At 32.2% G+C, this 22191-nt stretch overlaps 1 protein-coding gene and 2 long non-coding RNA genes across 4 annotated transcripts; 2 read left to right on the top strand and 1 right to left on the bottom strand.

Annotated features, from left to right (window-relative positions):
* The first annotated feature begins 538 nt into the window (after positions 1-538).
* LOC125076279 lies at positions 539-4075 on the top strand. The gene is made up of 5 exons (XM_047688383.1): positions 539-586; positions 1941-1988; positions 3259-3350; positions 3696-3791; positions 3966-4075. Exons 2-5 carry the CDS (start codon positions 1964-1966, stop codon positions 4059-4061), a joined length of 309 nt encoding a protein of 102 aa, XP_047544339.1. The 5' UTR covers positions 539-586; positions 1941-1963; the 3' UTR covers positions 4062-4075.
* A 4061-nt stretch (positions 4076-8136) lies between these two features.
* Positions 8137-10216, top strand: LOC125076280. Its single transcript, XR_007120298.1, has 5 exons — positions 8137-8284; positions 8774-8882; positions 9021-9130; positions 9243-9370; positions 9470-10216. It is a non-coding gene; the product is annotated as an uncharacterized LOC125076280 (long non-coding RNA).
* Positions 10217-14471: 4255 nt separating this feature from the next.
* On the bottom strand, positions 14472-16158 carry LOC125076288. Of its 2 annotated transcripts, XR_007120306.1 has the most exons (6): positions 16035-16158; positions 15141-15265; positions 14980-15055; positions 14854-14904; positions 14691-14767; positions 14472-14592 (listed from the first exon to the last, which is right to left on the bottom strand). It is a non-coding gene; the product is annotated as an uncharacterized LOC125076288 (long non-coding RNA). The 2 variants fall into 2 exon arrangements; XR_007120305.1 differs by having other exon boundaries at positions 14472-14767.
* Between the last annotated feature and the right edge of the window lie 6033 nt (positions 16159-22191).

Raw genomic sequence — 22191 nt, 5'->3', positions numbered from 1 at the left:
ATAAATAAACAATACCCATATTTAGTTAAAGTTCATTACAAAACAATATGTACTAATTTATTTGAACCACATTCTATTATTATATTCGTGTCATTTGAAACCTTTTGCATAATTCATTAGCCGTTCTTCTATTCAAATCAGCTACATTCATTGTCACTATCCGACGGAGCTATTTTACTCTACTTAAATCGTTTCGATTAAATCTCGCTAACACTATTTTTATTTCGTTGCAGATATACAAAAAAATGTTGATAATGGAACTAGTATTTATCTTATTTATGTTAATTTAATTACCTGCAACAAATATCTTATCTGTTTTGAATCTCGCGCCAATCGGGTGTTTGAACGTCGTAGTTTGTTGATGTTTTCATATTGCACTGTATTGATTGAAATAAATATAAGCACGCGCAAACCTATCTGTTTCTAGCTTACCCCGAGGCCGGGAATGTAGACGTCCTAGTGCTTGTTTTGAATTTGTTTTGTATTATTTGTATAAATAAGTGCTCGATTCTAATGAAATTATAGTTTAATTTGTTTTTAAATTATAATGTGAATGATAATTAATTAAGCAGTCGCTTAAATAATCGTAAGTAGACATTTCTATTAATAAATATTATATACATAAATATTATTTTTAATTTATTTTTATTACAAGGTAAAATGAAAATAAAAATAATATATATGTCATAATTATTAAAAAAAAAAAATATCCACAGGAAACTCTCCTGCAGGAGACATACCTGTGACATGTCAGAATTTCTTCCGGCTCATGAGTTTTTCTCGATGTCTCCTCATCGCTGTCGAAATAAAATCTAAACAAAGACATAAAGCGTAAGAAAAACTCCTGAGTACTTGACCGAATGGCGTTTAAATTTATATCTATACATTTAAAATGTAAGTATCAAGATGTGTATTTCCTTTATAAATAAAAGCAATACACTTACATCGTGATGCTTATAGAAAAAAACTAATTCCAATTCTGAAAAGAAATACTAACTTACATCTACACCATGTATATTAGTATGCTGTTTGAAAGGATTAAAAATTGAACCATCATAAATATTCAGTTCTTTGTTATATAAAAATTATACATAAAGAAAAAAAGTTAATTTGATGGAACGATATTAAAATATCCTACGTAATCATTATTAGCACTGCTGGGAACAGGTTTCTTGTTATTGTTGAAAGAGGGAAGTCATGCAGTGCTGGTTGAAGGCAAGACATAGGTTCGAAAAATTAGAAGTTTGTGCCGTGGATCGAAATTTTGTTTGGTAGTCCAACAATCTCCATACTAGCACTATTGCTGCTTTGAATAACTTAAATAATTTGTCTTTATGAAAGTAATGGGTAAACGTCCAAATTCCATGATGGCAAAATTTCATGACAAGCTGAATTAGTTATATGTTCATCATAATTAATCGTAATGAAAATTACTATTTTTATTTTTTTTTTAAATATTGCAAAAAATGTTGAGAAACAACGGTCATTATTTTTACTACTGCTTCGACTATCCAAAAGAGGTGATTTTTACGTATGTATGCGAGTTTTTTTTTACTATTATTTTAAACGCCTACACATATTTAGACGAATAAATTGTTATCAAATCTTAAAATTTTTTCTTCGCTAGGCCTATTTTGCAGCGCGACACCTTACTGCGCATAAAAGACGGACCATTGTAACTTAGTATCAACAGTAAAGCAATTATATATATTCAATTCATTTTATCTGATCTAACTCCTAACGACTAAAGTATTAGATCAACATTATTTCATCTTTAAAGCGCACTATTCTGCAGCTTTTATCTTATTATTTGATATTAATTTGTCATCGTAACACAGACCGCCATTTTGCCCGAGACGCCGCCGAACCACGGTCACTCATAATAATTAAATTATTATTAGAAATCAAGTTTAAAATATAAAATCGTATGATTGTTTCAGGAAACTCCGGTAAAAAGGAAATCATGGACAAGGATCTCGATGAGGAATGTATGTATATAAAAGTATAATTTATTTATATAGTCTTTTTGCACAGAAATACTAAGACCAATTTATACGTAACAGGTGGTCTTATCGCTAATGACCAAACAATTCGAGGCAATCTTTGGGCAGACGGCTGTTTGTAAAATATCTATTTGGGAAAGGGTGCAATAATTTTAATATATACTATGACATTAAATAAATGTATACATATATATGTATTTATGATAAAATAAATGTAAACATTATAATAACGCGACAATATTTTAACAATGATAACGGTTACTTAGAAACATAAAAATGACCAATAATAATATTTAATCATACTTTTAAAACCGCCTAGTGACTGAGCGCGTCTTATAGCTAGAGGCTAAAGACTTGGAATAAAAAGAAGAACAGTTTAAATGAACGGAGATAATAAAATTTCCTCCGAGTCCTCGAGCCCGCAAAACAAGTGCAGCATAGTCGATAATGGATAAAAGAGAGATTGTGCTAGCTTAAATTTAGTTAGAATGGGTAGAAAGTTACTCAGCCTTCTTAGTTAGCCTATGGCAGAGAATATTTATTATCTATTTGAGGAATCCAAGAATGATCCTCATCAAAGCCAAATGCGAAGAATTCTCGTTGTTTTATCAAATTAATAAACTGGTGGTATTTTTTTTGGGAAATCCGTAAAAGGCTCTGGCTACATATAACCTTTGTTTTAGTAGAATTCAGCTTAAAGCCGTATGATTTTCTTCATTGAATTATGCAAACTAGATTCCTGTTTATTAAACAATATTGTCTGAGACCTTGCTAAGATGGGTTTGTAATGTTTGGAAATCGTCTACATACCATCGGTAGAGATGAGAAATGTGGCTAGTGATATAGGAGACGGCACATTATAGAATACTAGCTAGCGCTGAGCAAATACCAGTCTCCGTTACGATAATTACTATGTACACGTTACCGTATCACTGAAACCAATCAGTCACTTTAGAAGATATGTTAACAGTATTATTAACTTAAATAAAAAGAAGGAATATTGATAGTGGACAAATGCATACATATTCTATGGTATCTAATAATGAGAAATCCTGGTTAAGTTGATTTATATTCAGATATTTTTTAATTGATTTTCTAATGTACTTTACAAAAGTGTTTCAAAAAATTTCCACATTTTTGAAAGAGAAGAAGAATATGGCGTCATTGTTTATCTTTACATAGCATGTTCTAGCGATTCTGAATATCTATAAACAATAAATGAAACAAGTAAAATGACTTAATTCTATATTTGCAGTGTTCCCAGAGGACGATGAGCCACCACAGCAGGATGAAATAAACGAAGGCTTATCAAAACTTAAAAAGCTGTTTGCCGCCGTAGACGCCACGGTATGTCTCATTTATTTCCTTTCTTTGTATGAGGAATCAGAATTAAATGTAGGTTTTCTTTATATTTATTTATTTCATTTTCATCATGCAGAACAAACTGAATATAAAGTATGTTTGATTACAGTTAACCTTCTCTTTACATATAATTAGAAATCTAATAAAATTAAAATTGCTTAGAGATAAAACAATGTATTTAATATTTTTTGTTCTGTTAAATTAATAAATATTTCATGTATCCTTTTTAGTCGTTTTGTTTTTGTTGTTTGGTAGATATATTGTCTGTCCACAGATCTATATTATTATTAGTTCTAAACATAAATGTTGATCATAAATTATATTCTACAGGTGATATCTATAATCGCCTCTCCCGCAGCCGGCAAAGCTACGCAGGATAAGCTGGAACAATCTCCTCAAACATGCAAGGATAGCGTTACGTCAAAGGTACAGTCTTAAATGTCAATGTTTACTATACGCAATTAAAAATATGAATAAATTGATCATCATACTCAAATATAATTCAATTCTAACAATGTTACATACATACATGTCGAACTGATAACCTTAAACCTTTTTAAAGTCGCTTAAAAATGCGAATATAATGTACTCGTTTTCTAGACGCCTGTGCCGGATCATGAAGACCGTCAAAAGAATTTTAAAGATGCCGATCCGAAGGAACCTGCCGGAGAAGACTATCTTGATGAACCAAATTAAATATTCGGTGCTTAAGATCATTTTAATATTTTTTATGCATCACATAAATGTATTATTTTTAGATTAGATTTTTTAACGCATTTCTATTAACAAAATTGTAAATTTATTTTATTCAAATCAAGTATGACAAACTGAGACAAACACAAATTCAAAGTTATGTTATTTTATATGACGTCAGAAGATATATTTATTGTTTTGTAAACTACGTATGCTTACGTATGATTTGTTGATACAATTTTAATTGGTATTTTAAAGTTCAGTTTTAAAATTTAAGTAAACTTATATTTAAAAAAACATAATTTTCAAATTCTATTATGTTTGGGTTATAAAGATCCCACAGTATATTCATTTTCTTAAAATTATATAAATGAAGAAATGTAATTTTTTTTTTCATTATTTGTATAACATAACATCTATGTTATTTAAAATTATTTATATTTCATGAGTTAAATTCATTGTTTTGGTTATTTATTTTGATATTTGATTTGCAAAGTTTATTAAACTTATTAGTGTTCTTTCTGATGTAGAGAGGACGCTGTTTGATTTTTATTTTCCTTGTTTCTTAATATTCGGTTTGCTATAAGGTTTTGTGACAATGCTTCATTATAATATGAACGTGCTAAAAAAACTAATTACATATTTGTAGGATAGGCACTAAAAAATTTAAAAAAAAAATGCAGGGTTCTAATACCTGTATAAACGGAGTATTAAAGTTTACAAAAAGAAACCTGAATAAGGATATATTTATCGAATAAGCTGTGAATCTCTACTCACGTGAATCTTAGGTAACGTACAGAAATTCAATTATAATATGTCTTATCTTTTACTTATTAATTATAATATGTATATTGCTCAACTCTGTTGACTGGTTTGTTAATATGGTTTATTTATTAAGATTTGGATAAAATTATTAAATTAACGTTTACATTTTAAGTTGATAGGATATATGTTTATATAACCATGATAAGTAATACATAACGACAATTTAATATATATTTATATTATTAAATATTTTTTATATATTTGTATAATTTTGTTATAATATAGTATATTTATTAAATATGTTTTATATTTAAAGATAAATTTAAAATTACTTAAGTAAAGATGAAATTCAGGTTATAAATCCTGTTTAAATTTTTATAGATATTTATAGTGATTTTGATATAAAGATTTTGGTAAATAACAACTATAAAACACATATTGTTTTTGAAAAATATTTATAATCGGCGCTTGCGCATATTATATCGGCCCACAGGGTAGACTACGCAGTAAACACGCACACATATGTACATCGATTGAACTATTGTTAGGAAAGCTTAATGATTTAATATTTATCAAATAAATTAATTTATTAAATATGTCTTTAATTACAAACTTGATAAATAATATGCTAGGATAAACTACACGCATTTCATCTTAGTAATCTATTATACGTAGTCTAACTTGATTTATTTAAATTCAAAAAAAAAAGAAATGTACTATTAGTGTTAACATTAATGTAGTTTGTATATGTTTACTCAACTGTATCAATATGCCAATGTACACGTTATTATAATATAAAGCTAATTAAGTATGGTTAATTATAAGATTCACAAAAGCATGCAAATTAATTAGATACATTAAATTTTAAGGTGTATCACTTTGTCGTCCTATGAAGCATTGTACAACATAGGAATATTTAAGGTTGTAGGGCTCACTCGGCCCGACTGGGGTAACAACCCCCCTGGGAATAACCAGTTGAGAATAGATGCATTATAGTTATGCAATAGAGTATAAGGAGAGCATTTTTCTTATTTCCTTTTCGCAACTTTTTTTTCCTCCTTCACCTCATCAGCTCTTTTAAGAGCGGTATATCTCTGTCTTCTTCTTTAAGTTCTTTATCTAATCCAATTAATCTGTTCTTTATTATTCTCGTTCTTCGATATTAATGCTCGTGTTGTTGTATTAATAGCGGCTTGTAGTTTGTTCCGTAGGCTGTTATTTAAATATAATAATCCAACTTATAGTTATATCTACGGTCCGTCAGATCGTTCGACGTGCGCGGTTGGGTATGACCCATGTATTGTCAGGGAAGCTCACGGAGATGATGAAATAGATATATAATCAATATGTTATAAGGTGCATAACTTATAGTAGTTCTAGTATTCGAGAATCATTTTGTGGAAGGATTTACATTACATATTGAAATACATCGTTTTAAATTGTTGTAAACATTCATCTAAACACATACCAGATATAAGTTTTTGAGTTGGCGACATGTTACATTTGTTCTATATAAAATATCTACAGTAGATATATGTATTTGCTAAGCTATCCATTGTAATACTTACTGTCTTTGATGTGTTATAAATCGTTTAAGTTTATTCTTTTAAATAAAGGTGTATTTCTGACTTTGTTTTTCCTCACTTCCCGCCCTTTTGGAAATAAGGTTTAATTATAAAGCGCAGAGCTATTTTTGTGTTTAAAGGAACACTTACTTCAGAAAAATGGGGTATGTCAGTTGTTATCCAAAAATCTAAGATTTAAATCTCCTTTGTACCTGTATTAAACTGACTTATTCAACCTTTGAATGGAAACACAACAGTACTAAATATTGTTGTTGCGTAGTAGAATATTTGATGAGTGGTTGGTAACTACCCAGACGAGCCTGTAATACGTCAGAATCAATTACCAAGATTTGTTCTACTAGTATACTGGTTAACTTAGTAGTTTTGCCGTTTACACAGATTTTCGAAAAGAGAATATATATCAAATGTTAATAAGTGACTTAAAAAACACAAAAATATTTATAAGTGAGTATTAAGTAGGTATAATTAATGAAAGGAAATCCTAAATAATCTGTAGTAAGATACAGACAAATGATTTATACTTGTAATAAGCAGTGTCGTAGCTAGGTGGGTTAGGGCCCCGGTGCATAGAAAAAGAATCGGGCCCCCTCTTTAACGTATATTGGCATTCAAAATTATAGATAGTAATAAGAATAGGATACAGGATACAGTGAGTTGAACATATCGTTAGTAAATTAAATCCATACTTCATCTCTATTCAAAGCTCTTTTCGTAGCTTAGGTTAGAGGGCCCCCAGAGCTCCCCTGGTGCACTGCACCACCTGGCCCTACGATAGCTACGCCACTGGTAATAAGATAACACCTCGTATAGATGGTTTTATCCTACATAATAAAAGCACATAGTTATTAATAGTGTCATATGACATTTGTTATAAAAATAATATAAAACAAGGAAGTTAAATATTACTACAATACTATATAATATATTTATATATGTAATTATTATATTGAAATTCGACCGTGAAAAGAAATTATGAATTTTGATCAAAATTAAAATATATGTAGGTATATACTTAAATATTTTAATTTTGCGTCAAAAAAGCGCATTATTATTTTATTATATTAAAATTAAAAGTCGTAATTTATAGTCTGTACGAGACCCAAAACACGAGCCGCCATGATGTGGCGTCAGATAGGCAAAACTGTCATTTCAATATCGTCTGGCACTTTGATAAAGAACTTTTCTGGAGTTTTATTGCTAGTATTTGTACATTACACACCAACGATAGCAATTATAATTCATTATTTTCCCAAAAAACACCAAATATTTATAGCTGTTAAAGTTGAATGAGTGCCAGTCGTACATACACAACTGTTGTTTATGTACGATCATATGTACTATTATATATATATTTATGTTTCAATATGACGTCACCAAAATTACTGATAGCGTTCAAAAAAAATATAAAAAAGGAAATAAAAAAGGCTTAAAATTTAATTGTACTTTTTGGCAAGAAAACGTTTTTATTTTTGTTTTTATAATAAAAATATTATTAATGTATTATATTCAAAAGAAAATTGCATAATTTCAGCTCTTTTCTTTTTCGGTCAGTTATTTTGTATAGATTCGGACCTGGCGTCATTTTAGTTTTACCTTCGTAGTTTCTGGACGCTGCTTTGCTTGAATGTATTGATTGTAATAAAGTTACGCACGCGCAAGCCAGCCTCTAACTAAATCCAGACTCCGGGAATCCAGGCACTCTTGTACTTGATTCGAGCCTATTAATACGTATATTTGATATATTATTTTTCAATATTACACAGTTAATAGGCATTTATTTTGAAAAGTAACTAAATCTTTAATTAATAGTTTTTCGTTTAATTAATTAAGTAAGTGAAAAAGGTAATTACTTCAGTAGCAGTCCTTTTAAAAACTGTAAGTGTCATTTTTCATTGAATATCTTTATTGTACATTTTTTGTCAAAAATATATTTCATGTAATTTATTTTGTATTCGTTAGTTTCCGCTTTGTGTTCATTAATATGACGCTTTATAAGTGATCGAACTTGTTACATTCATTGACATACATAAATATACTTTTTTATATAAAATATGTAAAAATGTAGAGTCAAATGGGAAATCTGATGGTATGTGGTCATTACCGCCTGATATTGGCGCTTTAAGAAATATGTTAATATTTCCTTACCTAGATCGACAATAGAAATCATATAAAATCATATTAGTCATTATGTAAAGAATAAAAAATTTAGTATCGTGTAAATATTTGTGTAACACTCAAGGGCGCGCATTCCAATTCCCTCGTGCCAAAATTTGCCAAAATTGGAATAAGTTGTTAAATATGTTTAGTATTACATGTTACTAGGTTTATATTTATCAGTATTTTTAAAATTATTTTTGATTTCAGTTTTACCCTCCCCCTCCTTCAGTCATGTGAGGAGGGGGAGGGGTGCAAGGTGCGCATCTGTTGGACGCGGTGGTATCTGGTGAACGAACAACGGTTATTGCGTACAACGGTATGAAGTATTTAAATTTTTTCATTATTTTAATGAACAAATTATTGAAAAAAAATTATCTCGTGACTTTTTGTAAATTGCTATAATACTATTATTATAATTTATAAAGGCATTTTAGTAGATATTTTTTCATTTTAGGACCTCGATGCTGCTTCTTCAGCACCGGATGGTGCCGTGCGCGTTGAATGTTCTCCATTCAGAGACTTTGAACTTAGTGCATTACGCGCAATCTGAAAAGGCTGGCTGAAGTTAGTCTCGATAATATTTGATCAATAAAAATAATTTTAGTCGAACTAAGACCACATTTTAAGTCGAGGGTTCATAAAAAATATGTATATATTTAATTATTTTATATTGCAGGGCTACTCCTCCCCCTCCTTTAAGATGAATTAAGGAGGGGGAGGGAGTATATAACTGAGCAGCTGTAGAGCTCGATGGAGAACGCGCCACAAGTACCTAACAAATGCCTACTTGTGACATTTTAGAAGGTATTTTATTACTTATATTTCTATTTATAATGAAGATAAATATTTCAGTGTATAAAATTGAACCATCGTGTAATAATGGATTACTTTTTGTCTTTCTAGGTCCTCGGTGCTTGATTCTTCAGCTCCTGACGGGCGGTTCTGTGCGCGTTGGAAGTTTCACTTGAAGCTTCAGAGACTTTTAAACTAGTATAATACGCGCCATCTAAAGAGACTGGTCTGAAGTTAGCCTCTCTACTATATAACCTTTAAAATATAATAATCAACTAATTTCTGACCGGCCGACTTAGATCGCCCGTATTGTAATTAAGATAAATTTAATGTTGCTTTGTTAAATATGTTCATGTATCTAACAAAACAACCGGTTATTACTACTGTAAGTTACTATTATATATAGTTCAGGGCGGGGACGTATTCACTTGACGATTCCCAGACCTTGACTCTAGTATTATACGTACAAGTTATCAAGAAATGTTTGAAATCGACACATTTAAGCCACTAAACATCAAACATAGATATTGTAATTAAGGTTAACTTAATGTTAGTTGGCCCCAAGCTATTACTGCATGTTACTAATGTATGCGGTATTACTAAGGATTTCCCTGCGCGTAGTAATGTAAGCAATAGCGAAGGTATGCCCTCGATTTCTTCGCTACTATTAAATGCAACGTATGTTGCAATTAAACCATTAAATATTGTAAGGTTCATTTAATGTTGGTTTGTTAAATATAGCCAAATATTTAACAAAACAACCACCATTAACTCTCGCCGTAAGTTACTAACTAACCTAGTATTGTAATCGGTAGGTATGGTATGCCCTTCGGTAGTTAATTTAAGGACAAAAAAAATTAAAAAACTAAATAAAATGTAACAAATGTTGTTTCATTTAATTGAACTGATATCTAAGTAATCGCTGCACTAGACAATTTAATTGATCTAAGACAATTCAATAGTGCGTCTTTAACCACAATCATAAACAATTAATTTGCGAATTATTGAAAAAATATTTAAGCTCTTATCTTAATATTGCTTTGTAATTTTTCTAACGGCATGGCGTGCTGTATTACATACTTATGCGAATGAAACTCGGATAATGTTTTCAATCTATGTTATTGAATTTGAATTAGGTAATAGGTAGCAGATTTGTTCGAAATATGTAATGATGTTGACTCTAAGGGCTTCTAAAGCGTCACGTGATTGATGTAGTGCTGTTGGCCTTAAGTTACTATACCTAAGTTGAGCGCTGGGCTCGAGGGTAACGTTTGTCCTGAGGGTGTTATTATTCCACACTATATATTATACCCAGCAGCGAATATCTAGACAGCGCGATTCAGGAAAGTGACATTTTCAATTAGCGCCATCTATTGCTACCTGATTGCCATCACTGGCTCAACGTTAGGTGGTCCATTATAGTCGCTGAAGACATCATAAATGTGCTATCAAATTTCATGTTTGCAACAATAAAATAAAACTAGGAAAGTTATTTTAACAAAACGCATGAGTAACATTTGATATACAGAGTGTCCCAGGAAACCTGTACCAGCGGAGGCCTGTGGTTTGGGGACACTAATATCTATCGATTGGACCCCCCTGTATCTCCCGCTTTTTTATTGTAGTTTTCGAGATATCTGCTCATATCTATTTAGATTTATTTTCAGTTTTTTCCAAATTTTTTTTGTAAAATAAACTACTAGCCATAATACGAACGAAGCAAATCTTAAATAATTACTATTTAAGATTTGCTTCGTTCGTATTATGGCTAGTATGTGTGTTTCTCTGTAAAAACACTAAGGAATAAAATGCAGGTATAATAAAATAGAGGAGTTAAAATTTTATCCAGTTGTTTCATGCAAACTATCTTCTAGTTTTGTTGTTAGTTGATTTTCTAAAATATCTCAAAAATTGGTTTTTGATGTATATATAATTGAAAATGCAAGTATTTGAGTAGCCTGTCTGCTTAAAGTAAAGTAACAGCCGGTGAATGTTACATTGCTCGGCTACGGCTTCCTCTCCCTCTCTTGTCTTGAAGGCCTGTCTGTTTTCGTGATGCTATTCATAAGTCGACTCTCATCAAATCAATGGCAATATCAATATAATGAGTGATAAAGTTATCTTTGAATACCTATTTGAATTATTTTTTTCTTTTATCGCAATGGCAATTGATTTTTCGCAAATGCAAAAAATTATTAAAGTTAAATCATTCATCTAATATATTTCGCGCGTATAATCGAAGTCAAGCAAAGCAGAAGCAAAATCAATACTCCACTGAGATTCAGTTTAATAGAATGAATCGCTAAAACTTTGGATTCGAACAAGAATTAATATGTGCATACGAAAAGACAAATTTATTTTAAATGGTTTTTAAATTTGTACTGACAATAATTTAACAATGCGTTTCTACATGTAGTTTACTTTTCTCGTCACTGAAACTGTTGAATGTAGGTAAAAATAAAAACAACCTTTAGAATATTATTAAATTTTTATTGTTAATATTTTGCAATGCTCGTAGGCTTAGAGCAGATATTTTTAAAATTCAACGATTTTTTTTTTATTAACATGGTTATTTAAATTTATTATTTTTTTATTTTTATTTTTATTCATTATAATTTTTTTTAATTTTTTTTTTTGTTTTTTAATGTTTATTTTTATTACCATAAGTATTATAAAACGAGATATTTACCATGTTTTTTATTTTTATTTGGTGGAGTTCGATATTTCGACATTATTACATTACATTCGTAGAATGTCTTGTTCACGAGCTCCACCAAATAAAAATAAAAAACATGGTAAATATCCCGTTTAAAAATACTTATAGTAATCCAAAGAAAAGTTTCGAAAGGGACTGAAAAACATAGACATTCAATATATTTATTACACATGTAAACATTTATATTGGAATTATATTACTAGACAATGAGATGAACGACATTAAGATACATTTAGATGATTATAATTTGAATAAAATTCCTTAAATATTAATTAATCTACTTGTATAATAGTAAATGTTGTCCTTAACAAAAAACTACTTTATAATCAAAGTTAAGCGGTAAATCTTAATATTAAGATGTAAATGTCAATCTAAAGTTAAGATTAAAATCTTAACTTATCGAAAAACCTGATGCGGCACTCTGCGTTTGCCCCCTATATGTAACATTTATTAACATTTGAATAAATATCTTATTAATACTAATAATATAAGCATCAACCACATTGATATGTTAAAACATCGAGATGTCAAAAGAAGTTGATTAAATACTAACTATACTACATTATACAAGTGTCTCGAAGTCTAACAAAGGTAATGATGAAGATATGCGGAAAATATTAACGTATTTTTAGGGTTTAAAGTGACAATGCTTTTGGTTTGTATTGGGAATATTTTCTCACTCTCACTTTTGTTACACGACAATGTTCTAAATCGGTACCAACTGAAAGAGTTAGTAAATAACTCATGTTTACCAAGCCGTCTTTGGAAAATTCACTTATATTTAATATACATAACAAATGGGAAGGGTTAGAGTTTTATTAAACAAATCAGAATCTTATATAATCTTATCGCTAGTTAGTGAGCTAAATATTTACAGCTATCCGTTTATATCTCATTTATCTGTGTTAACTTATCAATCCTTAGAGTAATAATATACATCAATAATTTTTACCTTGAGTATGTATCGTACATAAAGAATTGTCATACCATGTTATGTCATGCAAAAATGACATAATTATTATGACAATTCTTTAAATAAGATTATATTATTATAATTTTATTAACTAACATGTTATTTAATAATTAAATTCAATTATAATATTCATTATATTTCAATAAAGGAGCGTCTTCTATATAAAGTGAGATAAAATTTACCATACACGATGACCCGCACACGACTCAAAACCCTTATGTTTTACTAATCTTATTCGAAGATAATAAAATGACACTACTCTACTACATGTAATCATATTTAAAACCTCTGAGATATCTCCAGAAGCAGCCTGTTCCTCCATCACTAGCACCACCCATACGGTTTGCTTTTGTCGAAATGTCTTAAAATATTTATCGAAATGAAATTTCGAAAAATATTCTTGTAATGAGACAAATTTCGTAGGATGAAAACATCAAACTGCTTCTAACATTGTATTACTGAGACATCTTGTACTTAGCAATAAATCTACTCATATTAAATTTAGTTTAACTAATTTCTTAATATTATTCCATTGGTAGCAATGTGTGATTCTTACATTTTAATAAAACAAAAACATTATAAGCGGAATAAAGTCAACACTGTTACTGAGAGTTATGGTTGACAAGATTGTACAAGGTGTATTCATAACTTCTATAATTCAGATGACTGTTCAGATAAGACAAATTAATCGATAATAATTACCTCATTTGCAGCCTCATCTCTTTTAATCAAAAAATGACCGAAGTAGTGCTCAATCCAATTAAAATATGCATCGACCGCTGGCATATCTTCGGGAGCTGCTGCAGGTGACTGGTCTACAGGAAACGCTGCCTGCTCTTCAAAATCTGCCAGGACTTGTGCCGAGAAATCTGAAAAAATATTATATCTCATTCGACTCCATACAATTATTTATATATGTATTTTTACGTCTAACATATAATAATAAAATAAAATTTATAAATAACAGAAACAGAATTTGGGAGATTCGAGTAGCCTTTAAGGGGATTCAAGTAGCCTTTAAGGTTACTTGAATCTCGCCGATAAAATTTACCTTTACTCATATGCATTGCAGCGTTGTGTTTATTAATATTAATTAATTCTTCGGATTTACACAACAAATCCATAGCCTGTAAAACATAATTATTAATATTATAGAAAGTAGATTCTTAGCAGATAAGGAAAGTCGTAGCAGGTAAGTAACAAAAAATCTCATGAAATTCATGTCATTAGCGTATATTTCGATGTAATTACCTCGTCCGTATCATCCATTTCATAATATTTAACACTTTTATCGAGCGTTAGTGAAGTTCTGGAGGAAACTAAAAAATGTTTTTTACAGTTACATCACACTTTATTCGATCATTTACAATTTACATAGATTTATAAAATTTATAAATATAATAAAATACCAATATCAATTTTAATATTCAGTTTATTACGTAAAAATTCCAGAAGACATTAGAGTCGGTATTAATAACCTATCTTTCTTAGAGCCATGCGCTTAGCATTAGCGTAGTCTTCAGATGGTTCACAGACCTCTTCGAGCTGAAAAATATAAACTATTGTAGAAAATACGCAGATGAGAGGAATCTAAACAAAAAGCCTTATATAATTAATCATTAGTATATATGCTAATTACATACCTCATCATTGTAGTAATCATACCAATAAATGCATCCATCCTCTTCATCTCGTTGCCGCGGCGCTTGTTGGAAGAATACTGAAAAGATTTTTTGTAATATAACATCTAATTTGATTACAGAAAATGTTTAATGTAAGTTTATAATTATATATTTTGATATATACCCTCTCTGTCCGCTTCTGCTGTCTCTGGTTTGGCAGCGTCCGACGTTTCCACTGAAAGTTTAGTATGCAACTTTAGTTTCTTATATTATTTATTAAATTTTTGCTACTAATTTGAAATATATTTACCGAATCTTTTCTTCTTTAAGCGTCGTTGCGAGAAAAACAGCAAATCGTCGTCATCATCATCGCTCAAAGTGGAGATCTGGACGTAAAAACAAATATTTATTTCTTACTCGTTGAGCACTCAATCAATGTTATTTTGCTATCAAAAAACTGAATGCATGTACCAAGGCTTCGCAAATGCTGATATGCGGAGGGTTAAGCAGATGCTCGTCGATGTTGACATTTTATTAATTAAGAATTTATTTCCAACGAACGCGTTGTTTACGAACTTGTCAATACATCTCGTAACCTAAAAAGAAATATAAATATTCTTTAATTGTTTGCGACGGAAATATTAAAATGAAACTGCTTTAATAAACGGATAAGTAAATTGTAAACTCACACAACTAAAGCGACTGATAAAATAATCAAAATCTATTGCGTTAAGATTTATTTCGCCGCATTAGAACTAAGCACCAGCAGTAATTTCTCATAACATAAAAAACTACCTTAAATAAAAATAAATGAATTGAGCAAAGTACGTTCCTTTATCAACATGGATCTGTTATACGGAATAAACATGGATTCGAACTAGTAGAATTTCACATGCGTCTCGCATCGAATTAAAATCACATTTATACATCAACGTATACATGGGAACAAAATATTCGCCCCTCTCCTTTGCATTGCAACTGCGCATACCCCACTTCCTCCCATAGGGAGAAGGGTGGGGGTGTACACTTTCATAAATATCAAAGCATCAATCGCATGGGCAATAAATCGGCTCAGCAAAATAAAATTATACATCATTATTGTGATTTTTAAATTGGCATTATTTTAATAAATTATATTAAGCTCACTTCAAATCCATGTTAATAAAGAAAAAAAAACTAAAAATAAAGTATCGCTCGCTTTTAAGTAAAAATTTACTAGTAAAAATTCGTAAAAATTACTTTATTAATATTTTTATTTATTATTATAATAATGATTATTATTATTCATTTACACAAATATTTGATCACATTCGCCTTAGAGCATATTTAGTAAAATACAAATAATACATATTTTTAAATACTTACGAAATCCAAATGAATGATACGCACACACTTGTAAATTAAAATATTACAAAGTTTCACTGATTCTACTGGATCATCAATCTCAATTGCACAACACACGTGATTATAGACTGACCGCCGAGGCTAGAATGCCTAGATTTCCAGGCCCCGTTAGGTCCAGATAGACTTGCGCATGTCTGAACTTTTCAATCGATAAATCCAGAACCTGGAAATATCTATTTGTGATATAAGGTACGTGACCCATGTAATTCTACCTTATTTGTTTTTCAGTACAAAAAAAACCACTATGAATTATTAAATAAAAAAATAAATGTTTGTTTAATTATTTATTTAATAATCAATGTATTAAACATAATTTTGTTTCAGTAAAAATATATTTTCTATTAACTAAAAGCTTTTTTTAAGGAGACTTTCGTGTCTTTTTTTGACCACTGTTCCATGAAAAGGCTAGGGCCTATGAAAGAATTATGTTTATCTTAACATTAATATTCAGTATTTTCTTTGGAATCAAGTCTTAATACAAAATAAATTGTAAGTTAAAAATAAAACTAAAAAATATATATGTCGGTGGAGCAGGATGCCGAACAGTTGGGTTCGGGGATTGATCCGACATTTGGTAGATTATGTGGGCGTGCAATGGAGATATTCACAAAATAAAACGTATTTAATATCGTCTAATCACTGTATTAATTGATTCAATAATCGTACAATACAATAATATCAAAAGATTACAATAATTCATCTCGATTAAGAGCAAATGGGTTTGCAAGCCACCATCGCATTCGAATCGCTTGTCAAAACATAACGACTCGCGTTGCCATGACACTTGCAACTCCATTCGGGGTGACCCGCTCTTAAAAGTAAATCAGCCATCAAACATTATTGCTAACTATTCATTAATTATCCAAATCCACAATCAAAGTAATCTCGTCCCGTTATATATACATTTATAGCAGGCGTTCTTAAACTTCGAAGGAAACGAAAGAACTCAATTTTTTAAAGCTACTCTAAATAAGTTGCCTTATCTACCTCTGTTATTCTTATTTTAGAGACGAAACATAACAATTAAAAAATCTAAGCAACAAACAAAATTTCATATAAAATAGTAACTTAAATATGAATCTACTCATGGGAATCAGTCTTGACATTTACTTAAATGTAATAAACTCTTCAGTAATTACTCTTAAAATCCTAACAATTCTATTAAATTTAAAGTAAAAATAAACCAAGCCATACGTTAGTTGGTAATGCAGTATACAGGGCAGTCGAAATCATCAACATCGACATCAAGGTAAGGTGTGTGGACACATATCTCGTGGAACCAGGCAATCTTATCTTCTCTGCAAGCATGACAATACCAAGTCACAGTTAATTACTGCTGATTCTTTCTAGTCAATCCAGATTTCTGACCTCTACCTTTGGAGGTATTTGGTGTTCCTTTTGGCCTAGTAGAAGATGTACTTAATTTCCTGTTGCATATAAATGTTTGGTTACTATAATTTGATGGTTTATTACGGGGAGCAGATGTGTTAATTTTAGCGACTGATATATTGAGGAATCGACAGAAGGTATTTCTTCATAAGACTGCTCTGCTCTTCCGTATTTAGTTAGCTTAGGGTAGGAGTAACAGCACTGGTTCTTAATATAGGTAATGGGATATTATCGGAGCCTGAGTCAAATTCAGAGCCTGTGTTTACATTTAAACCAGTAATCTGGGTAATATATGTCTATAAAATTGTCACTGCTTGCTGGAATAGGTAACTCTGTAAATGCAGATAGGACAAACGCCTCTTCAAGTATAACTTTGGGGTCAAATGGATAATGACCGGTAGCTTTGAATCCATTTACGATATTATCATATGTCATGTATTTTGGCCACACTTCCGACAAGTACATGTTGAAACTTGATTTATTTAGTTTTCTTTCTGTATTTTTTAAAATAAAACTTAACAGTTCTTGATCCCAGTGGTGCTCAAAAGAACGATCTACCGATTATCCATGGTTTGGATTTCGTGTGTCATATTCGACGAAAGGCAATACAGTGCTATATCATTTTTTACAGCTACTTCTACTACACTGTAATCGAGATGGCCCGCTGCACCAACAAACATCGGAAGACACTTTCCTAAAATTTTGTTTTTAACCAAATTAAAAATTATTAAATAAATATTATTTATTAATTCAATGAAATTAATAAAAGTGTGTTGTATCCCTTTGCAGTCATTTTGACCAATGATCATGCTGGTAAATGATCAGTAAATTCAGGTTTCATTCTTTTGCCTCTGAACAAAATCATCGGTGGAATAGCATTCCCTACAGCATTTACACAGCCGACTACTGTGACGCTTTCTGCAGTTCGTTAGCTATTTGATGCAGTATTTTTATTCCTTTTTCGGTAACACGGCTCGTTCGTGATGAAAAATATACGGCAACTCTTTCCATTCATATTGTACAGGCATTCCTGTCTATTTTCAATATGAATGAAAGAAATAATAAATGACAATATTTTATTTATTTATTCACTTTTAGGTCCTTAATGGGGTCACCATTTTGGCTTTTCGTCGGATTATTTGAAGATTTAGATTTAGCCCTTTTAGAAAAAGTTTCAACCATTTTCTTTCATCTTTCGAAGTGGTACCACTGAAGCGATGTTGTTTTTTTTTTACAAAAACACGTGATTGCTTTCGAGCTTAGGTTTCCCACTTAAGCCAAGCGTATTATTCTACCCTCTAAATCTTCTTCTTAAAGGTGTTAAGGTGGCCGCTCGACCTTATTTCCTTTCCATTGAGTCAATTTTAAGTGGTAGTATGTTATATCTTCTAGCAGTTTCTCTTTGGGAAAGTATATTTCGTTATACAGCCCTTACAGCTGATCTGGTGCTCGAACCATTTCGCACAATTTTGCTTTGGTTTAGGTGCTTATTCTTCGTCTGGTTCCATAATTGTACGGAAATAAAAAAATTAAAAGAACTTATAGCATTAGATAATCATAATAAGGTCCAGGTCGATTTCTGATGGGCCTTATTAGGCTAGGGTAGTAACTTTACACAAAAAAATAGATATAAAATTTTAATTTTAAACTTAAATTTTGATAACATCATGTATAACAAGCGAATAAACCACTCTATATTATTAGAATAAAGATTCACTAAGTTTTTGTACGTCGAAATTTAATAAGCGCCTACTAGAAATCGCACGCACTTTCTTTCGACTGTAAGTTCCGACAGGTTCGCTTCAGTCATGGGCAATGTTCACTCAGGCCATTCAAGGTTAGACACTCAACGATGATAGCCCAATCCGTTTGACTTTGTAGTGTAGGATATTTAAAACGTGGGATTTATCAGGCACTGGGCCTTACGTGTTTCAGGTACCTTATATGCTATAAGATTACAGGTGACATTTGATGAAAAATAACAATTTAATAATTAACTAATATATTATGGTATATTTTTATTATTATTTTTTAATTGTATAAATTATAAAATTAAGTGACATTATATCTCCTCTTGGTCCCTCTTGAGAAGCACGTGTAGCAGATTTTCATACATCAAAACATCTGAAGACTCCTGATAGAATGAATAAAAAAAGTTCTTCTAGAATACCAAATAAATAGACAGGCATTTTCTCACTGATTTTGAAAAATACATACTCGAAAGTATGACTTCATCATCAGCCCTTATTCGTCCACTGTTGGACATAGGCCTCTCCAAATGAACCCAACTGTGGTCTTTCTTCAGCAACTCACATCCAGCTCCTGCCAGCCGTCTTGCGCAAATCGTCACTCCACCGTGCCTGAGGACGTCCTAAACTACGTTTGCCGAGACACGGTCTCCACTCTAGAACATATTTTCCCCAACGGTTATCGGTTCTACGACAAATATGGCCGGTCCACTGATACTTCAGCTTACTACTTAGGCGGACTAAATCGATGACTTTGGTTCTCTGATGGATCACCTCATTTTTAATGCGATCCCTTAGAGAAACGCCGAGAATAACCCTTTCTATAGCACACTGACTTTAAGTTTGTCGTGAGTGTCCACGTTTCGGCTCCGTATGTCATGACGGGTAGGACGCACTGGTTGAAGACTTTCGTCTTATGGCACTGTGGGATCGACGATGTGAAGATTCGATGAAACTTCCCAAATGTTGCCCAACCCAGCCAAATTCTTCAAAGTTGTTTCTACCTAAACGCATATCCTCCATTCCATTAGTGAACAATTTGGGGGAAATAACGTCTCCTTGTCTCACTCCTCGATGCAATCGTATGGGATTTGTTTGCTGATTCTGTACTTGGACGGTCGTGGTGGCGACTTTGTAGAGACATCTCATCACTTGGACGTATCGCCAATCAACTTGTAGGGACTCAAGAATAGCCCAGATTTCAACCGAGTTATAAGCCTTCTCATAGTTCACGAATGCAAGATACAGGGGCCGGTTATTCTCATGCGACTTTTGTATAATCTGCCGCACTGTGTAGATGTGGTCTATGGTGCCGTATCCGCTCCGAAACCCGGCCTGTTCCGGGGGTTGGAATTCGTCGAATCTTCGCGCAAGACGTTTCGTGATCACTCTTGAAAACACCTTATAAACGTGGCTCAGTAGGAATATGGGTCGATAGTTCTTCAGCAGGGTTTTGTCTACCTTTTTGAAGAACAGGACGACCACACTCCGATTCCACGCCTCCGGAGTTCTCCCTTCGAAGAGGACAGAGTTAAAAAGCTTCTGGAGCTCCTCAGTACTGGTTTACCTCCTGCTTCCAATAGCTCTGTTGTAACGCCGTCCTCTCCAGGGGATTTTCCATTTTAAGCTATTTAAGAGCAATCTCGATTTTTCCAATAGTGACTTCTGGCAGATCTTCGGTGAAATGGCGTGTTAATGTAGCTCTGGGATCCTAATTTTCGGGATCAGGTCGAGATGCTTCCGATGCGTATAATCGACCGTAGAAGTCGTCTACTTACAAAAGAACTGCCGGCTTGGAAGAAGCCACTTCTGCACTTGCTGTGGTCAACTTCGTCAGGTGGATCCTTCCAAGATATTCTACGAAGACCTTAAACCCCAATTCTGCTCGATGGCTCTTTCAATCGTAAGAGTATTGGAGCACCGGAGGTCGTGTCGTACGAGGTTGCTGATCTCTTGGTTTATTCTATCTTGGGCGATAGATTCGAGTCAAGCCGTAGCATGCGTTTGTTGTACGTCGTTAGTCGGTTGTGGTGGTCTCCCTTTGCCCGGTGATTCTTAGCACCCCCCGTCCCGCCGTTACCATTGTCGCCACCATGACGAGGAATAGCGAGACCGCCGGGAACTGTGGGCCGTGACTTACATGTGTTCAGCATTTGGAGGTATTGCAAATAATCGCCACGCTGGGCAGGCGGATTTGCGATCGCAGCTACTTGCACCGGTGACGCTGCTGCCCGTTACCGGCCTGTGGTATTTAGCTACGCCAATTTTTTTTTAATTTTTTGTTTCATGCTTATACTGCAATCAGTCGGTCGCCAGATCCTCGTTTGCTCGTCGGTAGGATGCACCACAAGCAGGTGAGGTTGGCTTGGGGCGCTAAGGTGTAGTTTGCGCCCCCTTACATCCCACTTAGACTATGACTTAGATTGACTAATTAATATTTGCATTGATATTTTTTTAGACATTGTTTACTGAATACTTACTTAACACAAGCCTTTCTTTTTTTCAAAAGTTTTTTTGTTAGTACAGCTATTCTGATGGTCATATGGACTATCCCAGGGTTAGTGGTACCTACTGCCCATAGACATTGGCCTTATTAGAAATATTAACCATTACATCTTTCTTAAATCTTACATCGCCAATGCGCCAACAAAATTGGGAACTAAGATGTTATTTGTGGCTGATTTACACCGGCGTACGCACCCATCAAATCGGAATAGAACAATACTAAGTATTGCTGTTTGCCGTTAAAATATCTAATAAGGGAGTGGTACCTAACCAGACCAGGCTTGTACAAAGCCCTACCACCAAGTAAATTATCACTGTTAATAATTCCTACCACTTGCTTATGCTATACCTTAAAAGTAACAATGCGCGATAACTAAACCAACCTTAGTCAAATCATAAAAGAGAATGATATGATCTTCAACCATATGTTCAAATTATACATTGACTTTTAAATATAATCCGTGCAAATAGAAGTC

The sequence above is a fragment of the Vanessa atalanta genome, chromosome Z (assembly GCF_905147765.1).
Source record: "Vanessa atalanta chromosome Z, ilVanAtal1.2, whole genome shotgun sequence".
In the NCBI taxonomy this organism is placed as follows: domain Eukaryota; kingdom Metazoa; phylum Arthropoda; class Insecta; order Lepidoptera; family Nymphalidae; genus Vanessa; species Vanessa atalanta.
This window is presented reverse-complemented; position numbering and strand designations above follow the sequence as displayed.